The following is a 20,039-nucleotide window of genomic DNA, read 5'->3' as shown; positions in this document are numbered from 1 at the left end:
TTGTGTAACTAGGATCTAAAACTACAGTATCCTCCTGATTATACTGTACCCACAATTCAAAATTGCAGATCCAGGATCCTATGGGTTACTGTAGCTTGGGTCGTAGACGATCCAGGATCAACTTTGGATTAAATGTACAGTAAGAATGGGACTACTGTTATATACTGGAATTCTGAACCAAAAATCTAGATCCAGAATCCTTTGGAATTTGTACTATTCCTCAAAGTTTGCTAAAAAAATGCGCTTTTTGGGGTGAAAATAGTGAAATTTTGCAATTTTTGACAAAAAAAGATACGACAAACACACGCTAAACTTGAACTTGGCATTCAGCCAAGTCTGTTTTTGGCACCGCGCCAACCGCTGAGCGACGGAGCGCGTTTAAGCGAACTTCCGTCGCGCACCCCTGTGTAAAACCAGAAACCGGGTTAACGCAATTCCGCAATTCACATCTTTGAAATATAGTTCCAAATTACGGATTCCAAATTCTTTTTTCAAGTTTTTCCAATCAAATTTTGATTACTGTGAAAAAATAAAGTTCCGACAACGATGTTCAAAAAAAATTTGCGGGCTAAAACGCAAGTGCGGCAGGGAGTTGTGGGCGGAGCTTAAAATGCAAGCGATGAAATTCCAGCGGTCAAAATTCGCTTTTTCAGATCAAAATTTGGGTAAAAATTCCTTAAAAAACGTCCAAAAGCTCAAAATTCCAGATTTATCAGCCTGATTTCCGAATTTTTCGGAATAAGACTGGATTTTTCTCAAATGACTTTTTGCACCCAAAAAAAAACGATGAATCTATCAATTCTCCCTCGACTTCTCCCCCTCCTCGATTCATCTCCATTTATAAATTGTTTACAAAACGGTTACAATCGGGGGAGGGAGGAGGCTTCTCCCCCACCTTTTCACGCCAATTCGTACCGCTCTTTCGCCCCCAATAGAAGAACAGCGTAGCAATTAGCAGGTGCTTGGCGAATAGTCACCCTTCTCCCGGCCACCAAATACATAATATTTGCACAGATATTTCGGTATCGAATGTTGGTGTAACATGCACACACACACACACACACACCTTTGCACCATTCTATGTACATTTAGTATGACTAAACGACAGGTGACAATGACTTTTATGTCAGTCAGAGATAGAAGGGATGGCCTATAGGACAGGGTTGGGAAATTCCGGCCAGGCTCCTGTAGAAATTTGAAATTTTTTGAAAAAACCTTGAATTTTTTTGATTTTTTTTGCAAAAAAGTGGATTTTTCGACTGTGTTTTAGAATATCGGTAAAAGCCTTAGCGTAAGAGAAATTTTGAGAACTTTGACTTTTTTTAAATGAAAATTTTGCAGAAATTTGTGAAAAAATGGTGTACATTTTTTGAATAAAAAATGGTGCTCATTTTTTGAATTTTTGAATAATTTTTTGTCAGCCAGGCCCGGCCCGGGATTTCCCAACCCTGCTATAGGGTGTCACGGAATTTTTAATGAAAAATAAAAATGAAGATTTTAGTAAATCTATTTTTTTTGGTGCAAAAAGTCATTTGAACCTGGAATATCGCAAAAAAAATCCAGACTTATGAAAAGATTCGGAAATCAGGCTGATAAATCTGGAATTTCCAGTTTTCGGTCGTTTTTTAAAGTGATTTTTAGCCAAATTTTTGACTGTAATTGTCACTGAATGTTTTCAGTCTTCCTTGAAATCTCAAATTCCGATTTTCTAGAATTTTCGGCTGAAAATTTCTGAGACTTTGAACTTTCAACTAATCTAATCGTTTTTCGAATAAGTTACAGGTTTTGAGCTGAAAATCGCTGAAAATTGGGCTCCTTATATGATGAAAAACGAGAAAATTCGGAAAAAATTAAAGTATTTCTTCGAAAATTTGCAACCTTCTACATATTAGCTCGGCGCAGTTCTTACAACCACGCTCCACTGAAATACCATTGAAAAATGTCTCATTTTCTCTAAGTCTCTCAATTTCGCACACAATTTTCTCTGGTTTCGGTAGAGCGCGGTTGTAGGAAGTGTGCCGTGTTAATATATGTATTTTTTAACTCCCAATGTCGATTTTTTTTTGTTTTTCCAAAAACTCACCGCATCCCTTTTCACATCATAAGTACAGTATCCCAGATCAGCTCGAGCATTGACTCGAACACACGCCAAAGTTTGAGTTTTCTTCGTTTGTTTATCAGAACGGACGACAGCGCAAGCAGCTATCTGAAATTCAATTTTTCAGTTTTTTTTTTCTGAAAATCATACTTGTCAAGTCCCTTGGCGCCAGCACTGTGCCAAACTCTACAGTAATCCATATGAACCCGTTTTTATCAGTAGAGCGAGCTTACTGTGTCTGCTCTGAAATGAGATTGAGAAAGCGCGCTCTATTGATAAACGCGATCATATGGGTTACGGTAGGGTGTTGGCACAGTGCTAACTTTTCAAATTTTTTTTCGAATTTTTTTGTGAAATAGTCCAATTTTCGACTATCATTCAGAATTAGAAGAAATTCTGAAAAATCCTCAAAAATGCTCAAATTTTCGATGAATTTGTCTATTTTCGCCAGATCGCGGCGACCCCTTTTCTCTATTTGCAGTGTTCTTTTCTTTCTTCATTTCGGTCGATGAGAATCATAAGAGAGACCGAAAAAAAGAAGAGCCGAAAAGTGCACACCAGCTGCTGCCCCTGTTTCGCGCACTTTTCTTTAGTACACAGAGAGAAAAAAGTTTAGATGAGATCTCATCATGTGACACCTGGGATACGGTACCCGTCACGAGAGACAGCCAATAAAAATTTAGGGCCATCTGGAGTACGGTACCTGGTACATTCCCTACATTCCCAAGTGATCAAAAATCTATTATAGGGTAATTAAAGTGGTGCATTAATTGGTAGTTTCAGTTTTTTCAAATCCGTTATAATGGCTCTGTTTGCCTAAAAAAAACGGATTTCGAAAAAAAACTGAAATTACCAATTAATGCACCACTTTAATTACCCTATAGTAGATTTTTTTATCACTTGGGAATGTAGGGAACGTACCCGGTACCGTACCTCAGTGCTCATAATTTTCATGGGAGTGTACTGTATCCCATTTTGTCAATGGAGCGCGATCTTCACATGGAAAAGTCATCAGTTAAACTCGCTGAGTATCGATTCCGTGGACTTTTCTTGATTTCACTGAGTAGCGACTCGCCGAGCGCTTTTTTGAACTCGCTGAGTATCGATTCCGTGGACACGTTTTCGAATTCGCTGAGTAGCGACTCATCACGCACTGTTGTGAGTTCGCTGAGTATCGACTCGTCGCGCGTCTTTTTGTGAATTCGCTGAGTAGCGACTCAGCTCTAATATTCTGGGACACATGAAAAAGTCACCAGTTGAACTTGCCGATTAGCGAATCCGCACGCATTTTTCGAATTCACGAATTCACTGAGTAGCGACTCACCACGCACTGTTTTGAGTTCGCTGAGTATCGACTCGTAGCGCTGTTTTTTTTGAATTCGTTGAGTAGCGACTTTGATACTCAGCAATTCGAATTCACTGAGTATCGACTCGTTGCATACTTTCTAGGAATTCACTGAGTATCGGCTCTGATACTGAGTCAGCGCTCAGAAAGTTCGCTCTAATGAGAATTCCTCCAATTTCTTCGTTTTTTTTCAATCCCTAAGCAAAACTTGATGCGCCTTTAAACATGACCGGCAGCTTATCGCCGCCGCATTCCCACCGCCAAGTGATCTGAGCTTCTGATCATCAGTGTGTGAGCAAACAGTCTTGTCTCATTTCACTCGGGGAACACTGATTCACACGCTGTACTTTTCTTTTGGGAAGATAAAGAGATCACGAAAACAAAGTGGGGGAAACACTCACATGAGTCGCATTACTGCGCACTTCACACCATTGATTGTGACATGGTATCCCGCCGGCACTCGATGAGCATGTGCATCTGGAAAATTGTGATTTTGGGGTTTATTGACACGGTATAATTTGATCTACTGGGGAGGACTGAGGGATATGTCTAATTTGAGCAATTCGCATTTCTTTACAGAGGACTGCAGTCATAATTTCAGAATTTCAGATAGAAACTTTTATAATTGACGCATATGCTAAAAATCGCTTCAATTCCCGTTTTCTTGACTCAAAATGAGCTTTGATGGAAGAGTTTTCCCACGCGGCCGTGTAGTCCTCTCGGACAAGATTTTTTGCTCAATTCTTCGTTTTCTCACTTTTTTTAAAACAAATATTCTTTTTTTGTGATAAAAGTTGAAAAAACACGAAATTTTGTTGGAAAAAGTGAGGAAACGAGAGGAATTGAGCAAACATTTTGTCCGAGAGGACTACACGGCCGCGTGGAAAAACTCTTCCACCAAAGCTCATTTTGAGTCAGGAGAACGGGAATTGAAGCGATTTTTAGCATATGCGTCAATTATAAAAGTTTTTTAGAATTTTCTGAAGTATCAGAATCTGAAATAAAAAATCCCCAAAACGCAAAGTTTCAGCTCAAAAAATGACAAATTCTATCAATTTTTTCCGAAAATTGTTCGATTGTCAGACCGTGACCTAGAGAACCAAAACCTGGAAAGTTAGGCCCAGTATCGACTTGTCAAGCTGAAAATTTGCGTTTTTTTCGAGATGGAAATCAATTTTTTCGGGTTTTTTCGGATTTTTTCACAAGTTTTGAACAAATATCATTTTTTGCAATGTTTACAAGCTGAATTTTTTCGATTTTTCGCTAATCGAGATAGGTATCAAAAATCCACGAAAAATGGATGAAAATGCTAAAAGTTGAGAAAAAGCATTAGCACGGAACGTTTCTTCCAACCGCGCTCTACCGAAACCCAAGAAAATTGTGTGCGAAATTGAGAGACTCAGAGAAAAAGAGACATTTTTCAAGGGAATTTCGGTGGAGCGCAGTTGTAAGACCTGTGACGAGCTAATAGGAATTTTCCGTTTTTTTTCGAGCAAGTTCGCTTTACTGATAAACCTCCTAAAATTGGCATTTGAGCGCTTTTTCCTAAACTTCCCTATCTTCTTCAATTCTTCGCTAAAATCACCTAAGGAAGTACTCTTTACTGATAATCTCCCTCCCTATCTCTTCTTCTCACTAGAGCGCGTTTCCCTCAAAGCTTCCAAAATATTTCTCTTTTCCGTTTCAAAACTTGAACACCATCTGTTCTGTTTCCCTCTTCTTCAATGAGGCATACATTAACAAGTGAACTATTTAACGGGCCGCTTGCGCATGGCACCACCACCAGACAGTCCCTTTTTGTGGTGTCCTCCCTCCTGTCTGTTTGTTTTTAGAGTCCTCCTGTCCTGTGGGAAGGCGAAGAAGAACTGATGCTCTGCTCACTCACAGGCGGGAGCCACAATGAGGAACGCATGAAAAGCTTAGCCGAAATGTCAAATAGAAGGAAGGGAAAAGAGAGCGTTGGATTTCATAATCATGGAGAGAGAGAAAAGAAGTGTTCAATTATAATAATGAGACAGTGAGGGGAGGGGGGAAAGGTAAATATTAAAAATATGCTCTTTTTGAAGAGAATGATCAGAATTTGCGGTGAGTCATGAGAAGAAATTGGTGGAAATTTTTTGGCACTGTGCCAAGAATTCTGAATTTCAGATGCCTAGAAAGCTGATGAAGTGAGGATTCTGAATCCGTTTTCAATTCTTGACTAGTTCTCGAAAAGAAGCAAGAGGCATGGTTTTTTTTGTTTGGAATTTTCCTAGAATTTCTTTAAGACGTTAGTTTCCCAACGATCTTGTTGGCACGGTGCCAAAAAACTGCTAATTTTGCTAATTTCGCCGGGAAACCTGCACGGTTAGAAAGCTGGTGTCGCTGGGATTCTGAATCGGTTTTCAAATTTCGACTAGCACCGAAATGAACCGAGATACGCGACTTTTTGTCTGAAAAAAATTCACATTCCAGACAAAAACCTTTGAATCTCGGCTCATTTCGAGGCTAGTCGGAATTTGAAAACCGATTTAGAATCGTAACGTTCAGAATCCTCACGTTTTCAGCTTTCTAACCGTACAGGTTTCTCAGTGTAAATCCTGATTTTCAGGTTTTTTTTCGTCAAAATTTGCAAAATTAGCTATTCTTGGCACCGTGCCAACACAAGATCGCCTAGCAACTTTGCAATCGGCAACTTTGCAAACAAAAATCCGAACGAAAGGTCCACAGCGAACAGATTTGACTTTTTTTCAAGTCGCGTTGCGTGCGCGTCGCGGTTTATATCGACGAAAAAGCGTGAAACTTGAATTTGGCACTCAGCCAAGTCTTTTTTGGCACCGTTGTGCAACGGAGCGCTTCTTCAACTGAAATTTCGCTAGAGCGACCTTTCTGAGCCGAAATGACTTTTGAAAGCCGATTTTCACTTCAGGAAAATGACAAAATTTCGAGAAAAGAGCGAACTTTAGACTTTTGGCACCGTGCCAAGGCGCCAAAAGGCCAACAATTCGAATCAAATCAAATCACAAAGCATATTCTTTGTAGTCTTCCGCCTTCGTCTCTCTCAAAAAGAGACATGTTGTGTCTAGAAAAGCCGAAATGACCTTGTCTCTCTCTCTCTCGTCTTCTCACCATATCGTTCAGATTGTAAAAGTGTCCGATATCTCCCTCATCTAGCAACAAAAAATTGATTTAGTGTTCCGCGTCTCGAAACCAAAAGTTTCATAGTAAGACCGTCTAACTTAGGCGGTTTAAATGCAAAAGGACAAAGGAAATTGATAAGGCGAGGAACGGGGTGTGATAAGGACGAAAAAACTGCACTAAAAAGTATTAAAGTCGCAAGAAAATGACGCTCGGGAAATAGTGAAAAGGCCCCAAAAACACGATTTTTGTGAATTAAAAAGTGTAAAAATGGGTTATTTATTGGTTGGAAAATTGTCTTTTAAAAAGTTTAAAACGAGAGAAAAAAGCTATTTTTTCAAAATCCTACCTGATTGAGGAAGCGGCAGAGATCGCGAAATTCGGAATTTGAAGGAAAATGAGCGGAAAAAGGAGAAGAAGACGCATTCTCTATAGAGCGCCTTCGCTGACCAACGCCGGGTTGATCAGTACTTCAGAAGTAGAAGAAGAGGAAGACAGTGCTCCAATCGAATAGATTGTAGAAATAGGCGCCAAAGAAGAGGGAGAAGAGAAGGGGGGCGAGGCGAGAGGACGGGGGGAGGTTGTCGAGGGGGCGGGGTCACAAACAAATGGGGGCGGAGAGAGGAAAAGAGATGGAATTGATGGGGGGAGACGACGGATTGCGGAGCTTCTGATGATGATGATCGTCTGAGGTGTTCGTGTTGAGATGATTGACATGCCAAAGGCGCTGAAATTACAGATTTTATTTATTTATAAAATTATATTAGCTCGGCACAGTTCTTACAACTGCGCGCCACCGAAACACCCTTGAAAAATGCCTCTTTTTCACTGTGTCTCTCAATTTCGCACACAATTTCCTTTGGTTTCGGTAGAGCGCGGTTGTGAGAAGCGTGCCGTGCTAATAAAATGATATACGGGGGCAGTAAATACGTGGGAGAAAAGGGGCGAGAGAAGAAGCTGAGTCACAATAATGGTTTATGTTTTGAAATGGCAAAAAGCAAAGAAAAATGGAAAACGTTCAATTGGATATTTCAGACCAGCAGAAAGTGTCTCTGGAAAAGATCATACTATAGAGAAACTGCTATTTTCTGCTGAAATTGTCAAGGTTTCAGTGAAAATTATGATTCTGAAGTCGGAAACATAAGAATTTCGGTCTAAATAGCACTCAATAGTTGAAATTGTGATTTCTAGAAATTTTCGCTTGAATCCGGGCATTGAGCGCGTTTTTGTACAAAAATCGCTCTTTTCTTCACAGAAACTCAAAAAAGTTCAGTTTTTCTCAATTCAGTGCTTTTCCAGTCTCGCTGTACGATCCCGCTCAGTTCGCTACCAAAATATTGGTAAAATTCACGGTCTCGACTTTTGAATCGTAATTTTCACTGTAAACTTATCAATTTCAGCAAAAAATAGCTGTGCCTCTCCATATTTGCGGTCCGGGCCGATCCGGACCGACGTTTTTCATTGAATAACTTTCTTCAAAAAATAGGTATTTGAGCTATCATTCAACTCGATACACGGTGAGAGGTTCATCGAATCGAGGCAGAGCGCACTTGCGCAACACGTGGGCGAGAGGGCGGCGCGAGAGAGACGCAGAGAAACGAGAGAAAAAAATTTCAACTGAAAATTCAGTTTTTCGTCAATTACAGCTCAGAAAAAAATAATTCCGTTTTCTAGTGTTGCAAGCCGTGTTGTTGGCGTAATTTTGAATATTTTGATTATAAAATGACCTGTGTTGGTGGAGTTTGCACAAAGTTATCACCGTTTTTCCATTTACTACTGAAAATTGAAAAAATAGCCAGTTTTTCACATTTTTCTCGAAAATGAAGTCTCGATGCAAACTCACGTTTGCAAAATGGATAGACCCAATCACTGTCGACATTTTAATCACAAAATTGTTCGATAATACTCAAAACTAATGGAGTTAATACATTTTTTGTGAACAGCTGACTGTAATCACAATTCCGAAAAACACCGAATTCTCATCGAAATCGGTGTTTTTCATAGTTCTTTTGGACTGAATAATCATAAAAGTAGTTTTGAAGTTGCTTTTCAGCAATTTTTGCGTGAAAATCTAGAAATTTGAAAAAAAAATTGGAAAATTTTTTTTTCAAAATTTTTTAAATTTTGACTTTTTATGATTTGTTAGTCATTAGTAGCTACTCAGAACCTTAAATTGGTCAATTTTCTTGCATTTCCTCTGAGTATTCCATTTTTAATCGAAATTCAATTATTGTAGGCTTGCAAATTTCTGAATCGAGAAATGCGCCAATGATCGAGTAGTGCGCAAACAGCTTTGCACTTTCGATGAACCTCTCACCGTGCGATAGGATTCTTTTTGAAAAAAGTTATTCAATGAAATCCGTCGGCCCTGATCGGCCCGAATAGCAATTATGGAGACACACCGCTATTTTCTGCTGAAATTGATAAATTTTCAGTGAAAATTATGATTCTGAAGCGGGGATCGTGAATTTTACCAACATTTTAGTAACGAACTGAGCGAGATTTGTACAGAAAGACTGGAAGAGCACTGAATTCTGAGAAAAACATAAATTTTTGAATTGTTGTCAAAAAAAGAGCGCTTTTTGTACAAAAACGCGCTGAATCAGGTGAATTTTTGAATTCGAATCATAGCGGATTCAAGCGAAAACTTCTGGAAATCGCGATTTCAACTACCGAGTGCTGAACTACGCACTAACGAAATCCCCCTGCAGAACCCTCCAATAAAAATTTATGGAGCACTATGCCACCTGGAGTACGGTACCTGATACATTCCCTACATTCCCAAGTGATCAAAAATCTATGAGGGTAATTAAAATGGTGCATTAATTGGGATTGTTTTTTTGTCGAAAATTTCGAAATTCGTTCGCCGTCAATAAAGCCTTTAAAATAAAGGGAAAATGTGAAAAATTTCAAAAGAACAACTAAAACTATTCCAATTAATTCACAATTTTAATTACCTCTAATAGATATTTAATCACCCGATACCGTACTCCAGGTGCCAGTGATCCATAAATTTTTATGGGGGGCTCAAAATGCTCGAGTCTCATGATGCTATCGAAAGAAAGGAGATTTTCTCAATGGAGCGCGATTTCCACAAGGGAATCTCCAGAGGTCGACTCTTGTTAGCTGAATTCACTGAGTATCGACTCACAGTTATCACTGACTGATTTTGGCGATACGTAGCTAAATAGAAAAAGAAGAGAAACTTCGAAAATTAGAAAAATCCATATGAAAAATGCTGGAATTTCCAATTTTTTAGCTACGTATCGCCACAATTAGTCAGTGATAACTATGAGTCGATACTCAGTGAATTCAACTGATTGCGCTATAAGCGTAGTTAACCCAGAGATTTTGAATAATTTCACGATGAAACATTCAAACTTCAAGAAAACCGACATTAAAGTTCAATTTTCACTAAACTAGGCGGATTTTCGTTCAAATTTAGAGTTTTCCCACTTTTTTTGGGTCAAATTCACCAATTTCCGCCTATTTTTCTCAAATTTTCGCGCCAAAACCAACTATTCCATTCTTATTTTATTACGTTGTTCTAAATTCCAAACTAACGAAAAATTGAAAAAAAAAGAAGAAGAAGAGATTCAAAAACCACACTCTCCTCACCCTCTTTCTCCCTGGCTATGATACTATCGAAAGAGATTTTCTCAATGGAGCGCGATTTCCTCCACTGAATTCACTGAGTATCGACTCTCAGTCATCACCGCCGTGTCAGTGGTGATACGTAGCTAAATAGGTGACTAATCCTCAGCGAAGTAAGTTCGCTCTGATGAGAATATGAGCATTTTTCAACGAAACATTCAAAAATACGAAATTTCATCCTCTTTTAGCTACTTTTTCCCAAATTTTCGCGCCAAAACCAACTATTCTTATTATATTACGTTGTTTCAAAACTAACGAAAATTTGAAAAAGAGATTCAAAAACCACCCTCGCCCTTTCGCCATCTCATTTCTTCTTTCGCTCAAAAATCCGTTCAGTATACACATAATTTCATTTGTTTCTCCCCTCCAACCACCGCCTCGAAACACATTTTTGCATGTTGCCGATGAGGCTCCGACAAAAAAAAGTGCTCGGAAATAACGGGCGGGCGGAATGAATAAACATAACGAAAATTTATTTTCGAAAATGTCTGTGCGTGTGTTCCCCTCAAAACATTCAAATTAGTGGTGGTCCAATAGAGAGCTCTCTGTATTACGTTTTTCCACTATTACTATTTGTATATTTGGTCAATCGAGAGAGACTTCTTTCGCGCGCGCGCAGGCAAACCCCACGTTGAAATCCGACACCTTCTATACCAAGGCCATTTCATGGGATCCGCTCGTTGGGGTCTTCTCAAGACGTTCTCGAGATTTCGTTGGTTTTCGTAAGCAAAAGTACATACAGGAAAGAAAAAGAGGGGGCATAAAATCAAGTGGAACGAGGAGGAAGAGGGGAATTTTTTTCAGAACGGAAAACTCGACTCTAGGCGATAAAATCGCTTCTGAAAGTCAGGAAAGATGAATCTGTAGCTTCAAATCTCTGTTAAAAATGATCGAGACACCTTTTTTCGAAAATTTTGACTGAAAAAACCTACAAATTCAAAAAAAAATTCCAAGAAAACTGCCTGAAAAATGAGTTTTTCGGACGTAAAAATCTTGAAAATCAAACAAATAGGAACTTATTCGAGAAGAACTTCAAGTTTTTGAAAATAAAACAGAAAAGTGCGATTTCCCATCGAAAAAGAGGAATTGCGCCACTTTTTCGTCAATTCAAATTATGTCTGCAGGGTGAAATGAGTTGGGCCACATCCTTTTCTGTGAGGGGAAACCATTCTTGGAAGGGAAAAGCTTCCAAAAATGCACTTTTTTTAAAAACATCCCGCACTTCAGGAAATGTATGAGAACTTCAGAAAATCAATTTCCACAAATTACTGAAAATCAACGGAACTCCGATCTGAAGAACGCATCTAGATGCACAGTTAACATGCTGAAGACGTTAGGATTCCTAATCAGTTTTCAAATTCCGACTAGCGTCAGAACGAGCAGAGATACAAAGGTTTTTGTCTGGAATTGTGGGCTTTTTCAGACAAAAAGCCCCGTATCTCGGTTCATTTCGGCGCTAATCGGAATTTGAAGACGGATTCAGGATTCTCACGTCTTCAGCATTCTAACCACACAGGTTTCCCGGCGAAATTAGCAAAATTAGCAGTTTTTGGACACCGTGCCAACACAAGATCTTTGCTATCGGTGGGAAACTACGAAATTTCTAGTAAATTCCAGACGCATCTACCATCAAATTTAAGTCTATTCAAAGGCTACTTCAGAAAATTCTGAACAACTTTCATCATTGGAGCATATGCTAAAAATCGCTCTAAACTCTCTAAATTCCCATTTTCCCGGCTCAAAATGAGCCTTCGTGGAAGAGTTTTTTCACACGCGAATTCTTTCTCATCGTGTAGTCCTCTCGGACAAAATCATTTCTCAATTCCGCGTTTTCTCGATTTTTTCAACAAAATTTCGTGTTTTTTTTCAATTTATATCTTAAAAAGGATGAAAAGCACGAAATTTTGTTGAAAAAATCGAGAAATCGAGAAATTAAAGGAAATAATTTTGTCCGAGAGGACTACACGGGGGCAAAAATTCGCGTGGGGAAACTCTTCCACGAAAGCTCATTTTGAGCCAGGAAAACTGGAATTCAGGGCGTTTAGAGCGATTTTTAGCATATGCTCCAACGATGAAAGTTGCTCAGTATTTTCTGAAGTGTCAGAATCTCAAATAAAAAAAATAAGACTTCAGTCCTCCTACTTCAACAGCAAAGTGTGAAAACCAAAAATGCCTCTATCTTATCGAAAAAGAAAAGCAAAGAAAAATGAATGGTGTAAATGAGAAAAACGACCAAGTATCCCGCCGAGGCGAAGTCATTTGCATATCACTTTCTTTTCGATCTTTTCTACATTAATTCGATCGCCTTTCGATGGAGATTCGTTTGGGCGGAAGAAAAGAAGAAACTTCTCCTCTTGGGGGTCATTTCTGCTATCATAAAAACAGAGAGAAGCGTTATGTCAACAAATGGAGACAGTCATTGGGCAGGTGTCTAGTGTTTTCATTCGTTTGAATGTCATCTTAGAACTTCTTTTTTTTTTTGAAAACAATGAGAAAAATGTTGTGTTCTGCGTATGTTTACACGTGATTTCGTGTAGAATCCGACTGGAAATGAACGGAAAGTTAAGAAAGACGACTAGAGGGGCTTAACATAGCTGATAGTGAAAATAGGGAGTTTGATAGTGAAAAAATGGAAAAAATGACTGTAAATATCAGAACGTCAAGCAAATCGAGTATTTATAGAAAAAAACGGAGAAGGTTTTTGTTTTTCTCAGTTTTTTGATAGCCAAGACGAGGAATGCGAGAGGTATGAGCTATTCGGGTTATCAGGTCGGTGGTGCAAGTGCGCTCTATCGGACTACCACCATTTTTTATTGATTTGGCGCCAAAATTCACGTTTTTTGTTTGAATTTTTCGAATTTTTTCGCGAAAAAGTCAATTTTTCGACTAATTAAAAGAAATTCTGAAAAATCATAGAAAATGCACACATTTTCGATAAAAAATCGAAAAAATATAAGAAAATATGTGGAATTTTAACAATTTCAAATAAAAAACGCAAAAAAATGACTGTAATTATTAGAATTTCGAGCAAAATCAGTATTTGTAGGAGAAACGGGGGAATTTTTGAATTTTCATGCGAAAAAGCATTTTTTTTGACAATTAGAAGAAAATACGTATTCTTTTAGGAATTTCAATTAAAAAACACCAAAAAATTCAAAATTTTCGGGCAAAAATCGAAAGCTTTTGAAAAAAACGAAAATTCGCGTTGGTTTCTACCGTAATCTTAACGGCGCATGACACTTTTCTTTAGGCGGGTCTCGACACGAAATTCGTTTTTGTTTTGTTTTTTAAGCGAAACAATAGAAAAATTTGAATTTCAGCGCGAAAAAAAAAATTGAGTGTTGAAAATATGTTAAGTTTCAAATTAAAAAATACATATATACCGTAACCTTAAAGGCGCATGACATCAAAACATCACGGGTCTCACCGCGATCTTTTATTTTTATGTTTTTTTGAAGAAAAAAGAGAAAAAAAAATGCAATTTCGCACCGAAAAAGAGGAATTGCGCAAGGAAAATTGATGCAAAGGCTTGCGCAACTTTTTCCTCTAATTTTTGAGAGAAAAACCACAAAAATAGGAAAAAAATTTGGGGAAAAATCGCCAAAACTCTACCTCTTGTGACTAGAAACATCCAACTTTCGTAATTTCTCTTTTGGCACCGTGCCAAACACGACGTCACTCATCAGAAGTCGCCGCTCACTCGTTTTCGACGACATTAATGAGGCGAAGCGTGCTGCAAACTTTTTTTTCGAAAAAAAATTTTCCTTTTTTTTCTCTAAATTTATTTGGTGAATTTCTTATTTATTTCGGTGTGCTTCTTTTTCTTTGCCCATTTCAGACCATCTGTTGTGTACGTACAAACAATAGTCACAAAGGCATATATATATATATATATGAATATTGTTGAGTCACAGTGTGAAGACGAAAACCACCAAAAACTGCACAATAATAGTGATGATGATGGTTTTTGATAGGAAGAAGAGGAGAAAAAGAATTGAGGAAATGGAAGAAGAATATTTCCGGTTTGACAGGGGGAAAACCTTTTTTTCAAGAATTTTTCAAAAAAAATTTCAATTTTTTAAGGAAAATTTTCTGATAAATGTTCGAAAACTTGTTTTTTTGAAAATTTTTGACACAAAAAAACTAAAAATTCGAAAAAAGTTCTAGTAGAAATCTGTCTGAAAAATGAGTTTTTCGGAGGCAAAAATCTTGAATTTTTAAATGAAATTTTGATTTTTATGCAAAGTTTGTTTTCGAGAATTTTTGACACAAAAAACCAAAAAAAAATCGAAAAAATTTTAAAGAAAAAGTCTGAAAAATCGAAAAATCACTATTTTTGTTACTTAATTTTTGAAATTTTTTTTTTTAATTTCAGGAAAAAATTTCAAAATTTTTCGAACGTTTTTTTTTCGAAAACTATCCGAAATTTTTTAAATTGTTGTGCTTTTTTCGAGATAAATCGTGTTTGCGGACTTAATTCAAATTTTATTTCGAATTTTAGGCTCCGCCCCCAAAACAGGAATCGGGACCTCTCACACGGCTTTTACGGTGCCCGAAAGAGTTTCAATTCCGTTTTGGGGGCGGAGCCTGAAAAAATATTCAATTTTTATTCGACATTTTTTATCGAAAATGTGAACATTTCGTCGAAAAATTGACTTTTTCTCGAAAAAATTCGAAAAATTCAAAAAAATTGAATTTTGGCGCCAAAAATGGTAGTCCGATAGAGCGCACTTGCCTACCTGATAGCCCGAATAGCTCATCCCTCTCGTAAATTTCGTCGTCTTGACTATCCGTTAATGGAGTATTCGCCAGAAGAGCACACGACTCGGCGGCGAGGTATTTCTGGAAATTTTTTGGATTTTTTTTTGGAAAAAAAAATCCAACATCAACTTACCTGTGTCTCCTCGTCAGGTGCCGGTAGATCGCTGGATTCGGCTGAAAATTTACAGTAATCCTACAGTAGCATAGCGAATTTTATTCAAAGTTGCTTCTCGCGGAACCTCTACTATAGGGAATTCGTCCGGATGGGTCTCGCAGCGAAATTAATTTTTCAAACCGTAGTTTTCCGTTTTGCAGTTCGGAAAAAAAACTGCAAACTACGGTAATACATGTTTTTTTTCGCTGCGAGACCCGCCTTTAACACGTACAATTTGAAAGTTGGCACTGTGCCAAACTCTACAGTAATCCTAATTGTCGCATTCAGTAGAGCGAGCTTTCTCTCCACAACACTTCACTGAACCATGTGTCTGCAGAAATGAGATTGAGAAAGCGCGCTCTACGGATAAACGAGATCGTATGGGTTACGGTACACACAGTAATCCTACAGTATGCCGATCCAACAGTTTCACAGGGCATGATAGAATGCTGTTGAGCTAGTGCGCTCTACTGATAAACGCGACTCTTGCGATTATCGTGGAAAAAGTTGTTTTCTAAAAAATGTTTTCATTAGAGCGCGTTTACTGACCCAAGTGACAGTTGGATCTAGAAATAATCAATAACAAAGTTGTAGATCATAAAATTCTGCGTTTATCACACTAAAAATTTGAAAACTGACAAAGTTACACATTCCTGAAGTTTTCGAGCTGAAATTTTTTTTCAATAGAGCGCGTTTACTGATTCAAATAACAGTTGGATCTAAAATGATCAATAAAGAAACTTCCTGAGTGTTGCAATGCGAGCTACAGTAGTCCTACAGTAACCCGATTTTGAATTTTTTTTCGCTAAAAACTCAAACTATCCTTCAGATTTAGAAGTAATTCTGAAAAATCATCAGAAGTGGTCACATTTTTGAAAAAATGTTCAAAATTTCAAAAATGTCAAAAAAACATTTTTAAATAGATTTTTCATTTTTCAAGTCGGGTCTTCGGCCTTCCCGTTGTGCCAATTTTCAAATTTCAGAAGTCCTACAGTAACTCGATCCAACAGTTTTCTTGGTGAGATCATCCTCATTAACAGGGTATACAGTAATCACGTTGAGAAAGCGCGCTCTACTGATAAACAGAGACTCTTGCGGGTTACGGTAGGGTGTTGGCACAGTGTCAAATTCCTTTTTTTAAGTAAAAAACCCGCTAAAGACACGCCAGTCCGCTGAAATCCTAATTATGGGTGCTGCCAAAACGCGTCCGAAGCGCGCCAGAGTTTTTGAAATTGCTAGCTACAGTAATCCTACAGTAACCCGATCCAACAGTGTTCGTGGTTCACAGAGTATGATGGAATGCTGTTAAGAAAGTGCGCTCTACTGATAAACGCGACTCTTGCGGGTTACGGTAGGGCGTTGGCATCGTGCCAACTTTTCAACTTCCTGACTACAGTAACCCGATCCGATAGTTTTCGTGGCGAGACCTCTTGATTGCTGCAATGAGTGCTACAGTAATACTACAGTAACCCGATCAAAACGTTATCGTGGTGAGACCATCTTTTATCCATCGCCATTCACAGAGTATGATGGAATGCTGTTAAGAAAGCGCGCTCTACTGATAAACGCGACTCTTGCGGGTTACGGTAGGGTGTTGGCACTTTGGCAACTTTTCAAATATCTACAGTAATCCTACAGTAACCTACCCATCGTCATTCCACACGTCTCAATCGCATATTCCCTGATTACACTTGTAGTCTGTAAGTGCGCTCCACAGCTCTCCTCAATTAAATTCTCTTTTCTCCACGCCGACGATGGCTCCACGAATCGTATCGATTTTTTCACAGTTTTCTCCTCGAAAATCACTTTTTTCTCCTCGGATTCCTCCTCGAAAATGCTCATCGGTTCCTCCAAATCATTGATTAATTGAGAAGATTCTGAGGATTCAGAAGTCTCCAGACGATAGCTGGGAACGTCTTCTGGAGGCTGAGTATCCTCGAATCGCGAGAATTGCGCCTCGAATCCCGTTATAAAATCCAGTGAGAATTTGTAGTTTGTAGTTTGCGGAGGTGATTCTTCAGGCGGTAACTTGACGGGAGACATCGTATCGAAAATGTTCGACACGTCGGATTCAGAATCCGTCACGTCTTCTGCTGGATTCTGAATCTCAAGAGATTCCCCTGGAGAGATTCTTCCAGATTCTGTCGTCACGACGTCTTCTGCTGAATTCTGAATCTCTTCTGAATCCTCTTTTCTCCGTTTCACTACTTGCTCTGTCACTTCGAACGACGGTCTCCGTTTTGGTGTCAACGCGGCGAATAGTTGTTCGGGACTTTGACGGATTTGGGGGACCACAGGTGGAGAAAGAGATTTTCGGACGGAATCTGAAATTCTTTTTTTTTTCAAATTTCAGATTCCGATAGGCTAAAATCATAGTTGTCAAGGCACGGCTTCAAAAAATGACTCTCTTTTTTCCAATTTTTTTTTCCAAATTTTTCCAATTTTTTATCGAAAATGTGACCATTTTTACTATTTTTCAGAATTCCTTCTAATTCTGAATGATAGTCGAAAATTCGAATTTTTCGCGAAAAAATTCAAAAATTTTGAAATTTTGACTTTCGCGCCAATTCACCCGGGCCTTGACAACTATGGCTAAACTCGCTTCAAGAATCGCGCACGGCCGTGTAGTCCTCTCGGACAAGATTTTTGCTCAATTTCTCGCTTTCTCACTTTTTTCCAACAAATTTTCGTGTTTTTTCAACGTTTTCTGGGATAAAAACACGAAAATTTGTTGGAAAAGTGAGAAAACGAGAAATTGAGCCAAAATATTGTCCGACAGGACTACACGACCGCGTGGAGACTGAAATTTTTTTGAAATTTGAAAATTTTAATGTTGAAAACGCGCTCCACCGAAATGTCTATTTTTCTCTGCGTCTCTCAACTTCCCACGCTATTTTCTTCAGTTTCGGTAGAGCGCGGTTGTAACAAGAATACTGTCAGCGGTTGGCGCCAAATTTCAAAATTTTCACATTTTCGATGAAAAATTCAAAAAAAAAAAATTTTGATAACGTGCTCTATCGGAACTGAAAAAAAAGAATCACTGCGCTTTCAGGAGATTTTTGGTGGATTTTTTAATCGAAAAATTTTCGAGAAATTTGCGGTAGAGCGCATTAGCAAATGGCAGAGTTGTTGAGTTTCGATAGAGCGCGTTTGCCTTTTTTTCACGTCACGCGCTCCACCGAGTTTATGAGTCGTGTAGTCTGCGTGAACAAGTTGAGATGTAGATTTCGAATTTTATTTCAAAAAATCGGTAAAATATGTAAAGTTCGGGATTTTTAAATAGAAAATTCAAAAACAGCCAAATCGACTTTTCCTCGCGAAGTACACGAGAATTTCACTCTGCGTCTCTTTAATTATAGTGTTCTCTCGTTGTCAGTGGAGCGCAGATGTATTCGGCACAGTTCTTACAACTGCGCTCCAACGAAATGTCTCTTTTTCTCTGAGTCTCTCAATTTCGCACACAATTTTCTCGCGGTTTCGGTAGAGCGCGGTTGTAAGAAGCGTGCCCCGTGCTAATAGCTCAAAAAACTGCATTTGGCAAGTGCGCTCCACCGAAATCCGATAATTTCCGATAAAAAATCACAAAAAAAAAACAGTTTTTCAATGGAGCGCGTTTGCAACCTCATTTTTTCTTCAATTTTTCAATAATTTCGGTGGAGCGCACACTTTCCACCAACCTTTCGGTATCGCCGGTGAGATAATCTTCACCCTTGCCATCGGTGTTCTCACCGCTTCTGACGTCGACACAAAATTCAGAATATCCACGTCATCTTGGTCGTCGTCAATTGTGAAATTTAAATTCGGAGTCGACCTGCTCGCCGAGAATCGATTTTTCTCGAAATTCTCGAATTTTATCGATTTTTTCGGTTTTGGAACGACAATATTCAACTTTTTCTTGGGTTTCGGAGTTTCCACAGATTTCTGTATAATTTCTTGTCGATTCGGTTGATATGTTGATGAGCACAACCACTCATCACTCTCCTTTCGTTTCAGTTTCACCGCGCTTCGCTTCATTTCTGGAAATGGAAAATTTTGAATTTTTCCGAGCCGCGTTGCGTGCGCGTCGCGGTAACGTAAAATGTGAATTTGGCGCTCAGCCAACCAATGTGCGATGGACCGATTCATAAGTTCGCGAAAGCGCGCTCCATCGCACAACGGTTGGCACGGAGCCAAGAAACCCTTGGCTGAGCGCCAAATTCAAATTTTACGTTTATTTGTCGTATTTTTCAAAGTGAACCGCGACGCGCACGCAACGCGACTCGGAAAAAATTCAAAATTTTCATGCAAAATTTTAAGCTCCGCCCCCAAAATAGACATCGTACTCGAATCGGGCGAAAAATGTATTGTTTTGGGGGCGGAGCCTGAAATTCAATACAAATTTTTTTAAAAAATTGGCTCTAACGCCGTTGAAAAGGAGCTTGGTCATTTTGGTGGCCGAAAAAAATTGACGCAGTGGCCTAGAATTCCCGATTTCGGCCATCTCATTTTTTTCAAATTTATAGCATTTTTGAGGCTAATTTTATTGTTATTAGTCGAATTTTTCATAGATAACGATTAAAAGTAACGAAAATAACAATAAAAATGTCAGAAAGCTGTTTTTTTCAGTCGTTTTTAATAAAAAATCATTGAAAAACAATAAAATTAGCCTAAAAATTGCCAGAAATCTGAAAAAATGGAAGATGGCCGAAGTCGAAATTCTAGGCCACCGAATTTCGCAAAATTTTCTTTGATTATTTAAAAAAATATTGAAAATCAATAAAATACGATGAAAAAAATACAAAAAAAACCAGAAATTTCTCCATAATTTATTCTAAAAACAGCGAAAAAATATGCAATAAAAATTATTTTCATAGAAAAACAAAACCAGCAGCTCGAATTAAAAAACGACCAGATCCGAACCCATAATTAGG

The 20,039-nt window shown here is 38.4% G+C and overlaps 1 protein-coding gene across 1 annotated transcript; it reads right to left on the bottom strand.

Moving 5' to 3' along the window:
* Window positions 1-13,822: 13,822 nt before the first annotated feature.
* On the bottom strand, window positions 13,823-19,143 carry GCK72_000419 (uncharacterized protein; the record flags this gene model as incomplete). The annotated part of the gene is made up of 5 exons (XM_003093794.2): window positions 13,823-13,947; window positions 14,954-15,056; window positions 15,109-15,149; window positions 16,776-17,453; window positions 18,807-19,143. 5 exons carry the CDS (start codon window positions 19,141-19,143, stop codon window positions 13,823-13,825), a joined length of 1,284 nt encoding a protein of 427 aa, XP_003093842.2.
* Window positions 19,144-20,039: the final 896 nt, after the last annotated feature.

Source organism: Caenorhabditis remanei, chromosome I, assembly GCF_010183535.1.
Source record: "Caenorhabditis remanei strain PX506 chromosome I, whole genome shotgun sequence".
NCBI lineage: Eukaryota > Metazoa > Nematoda > Chromadorea > Rhabditida > Rhabditidae > Caenorhabditis > Caenorhabditis remanei.
Note: the sequence above shows the minus strand (reverse complement) of the source record. Positions and strands in the feature narration are given on the sequence as shown.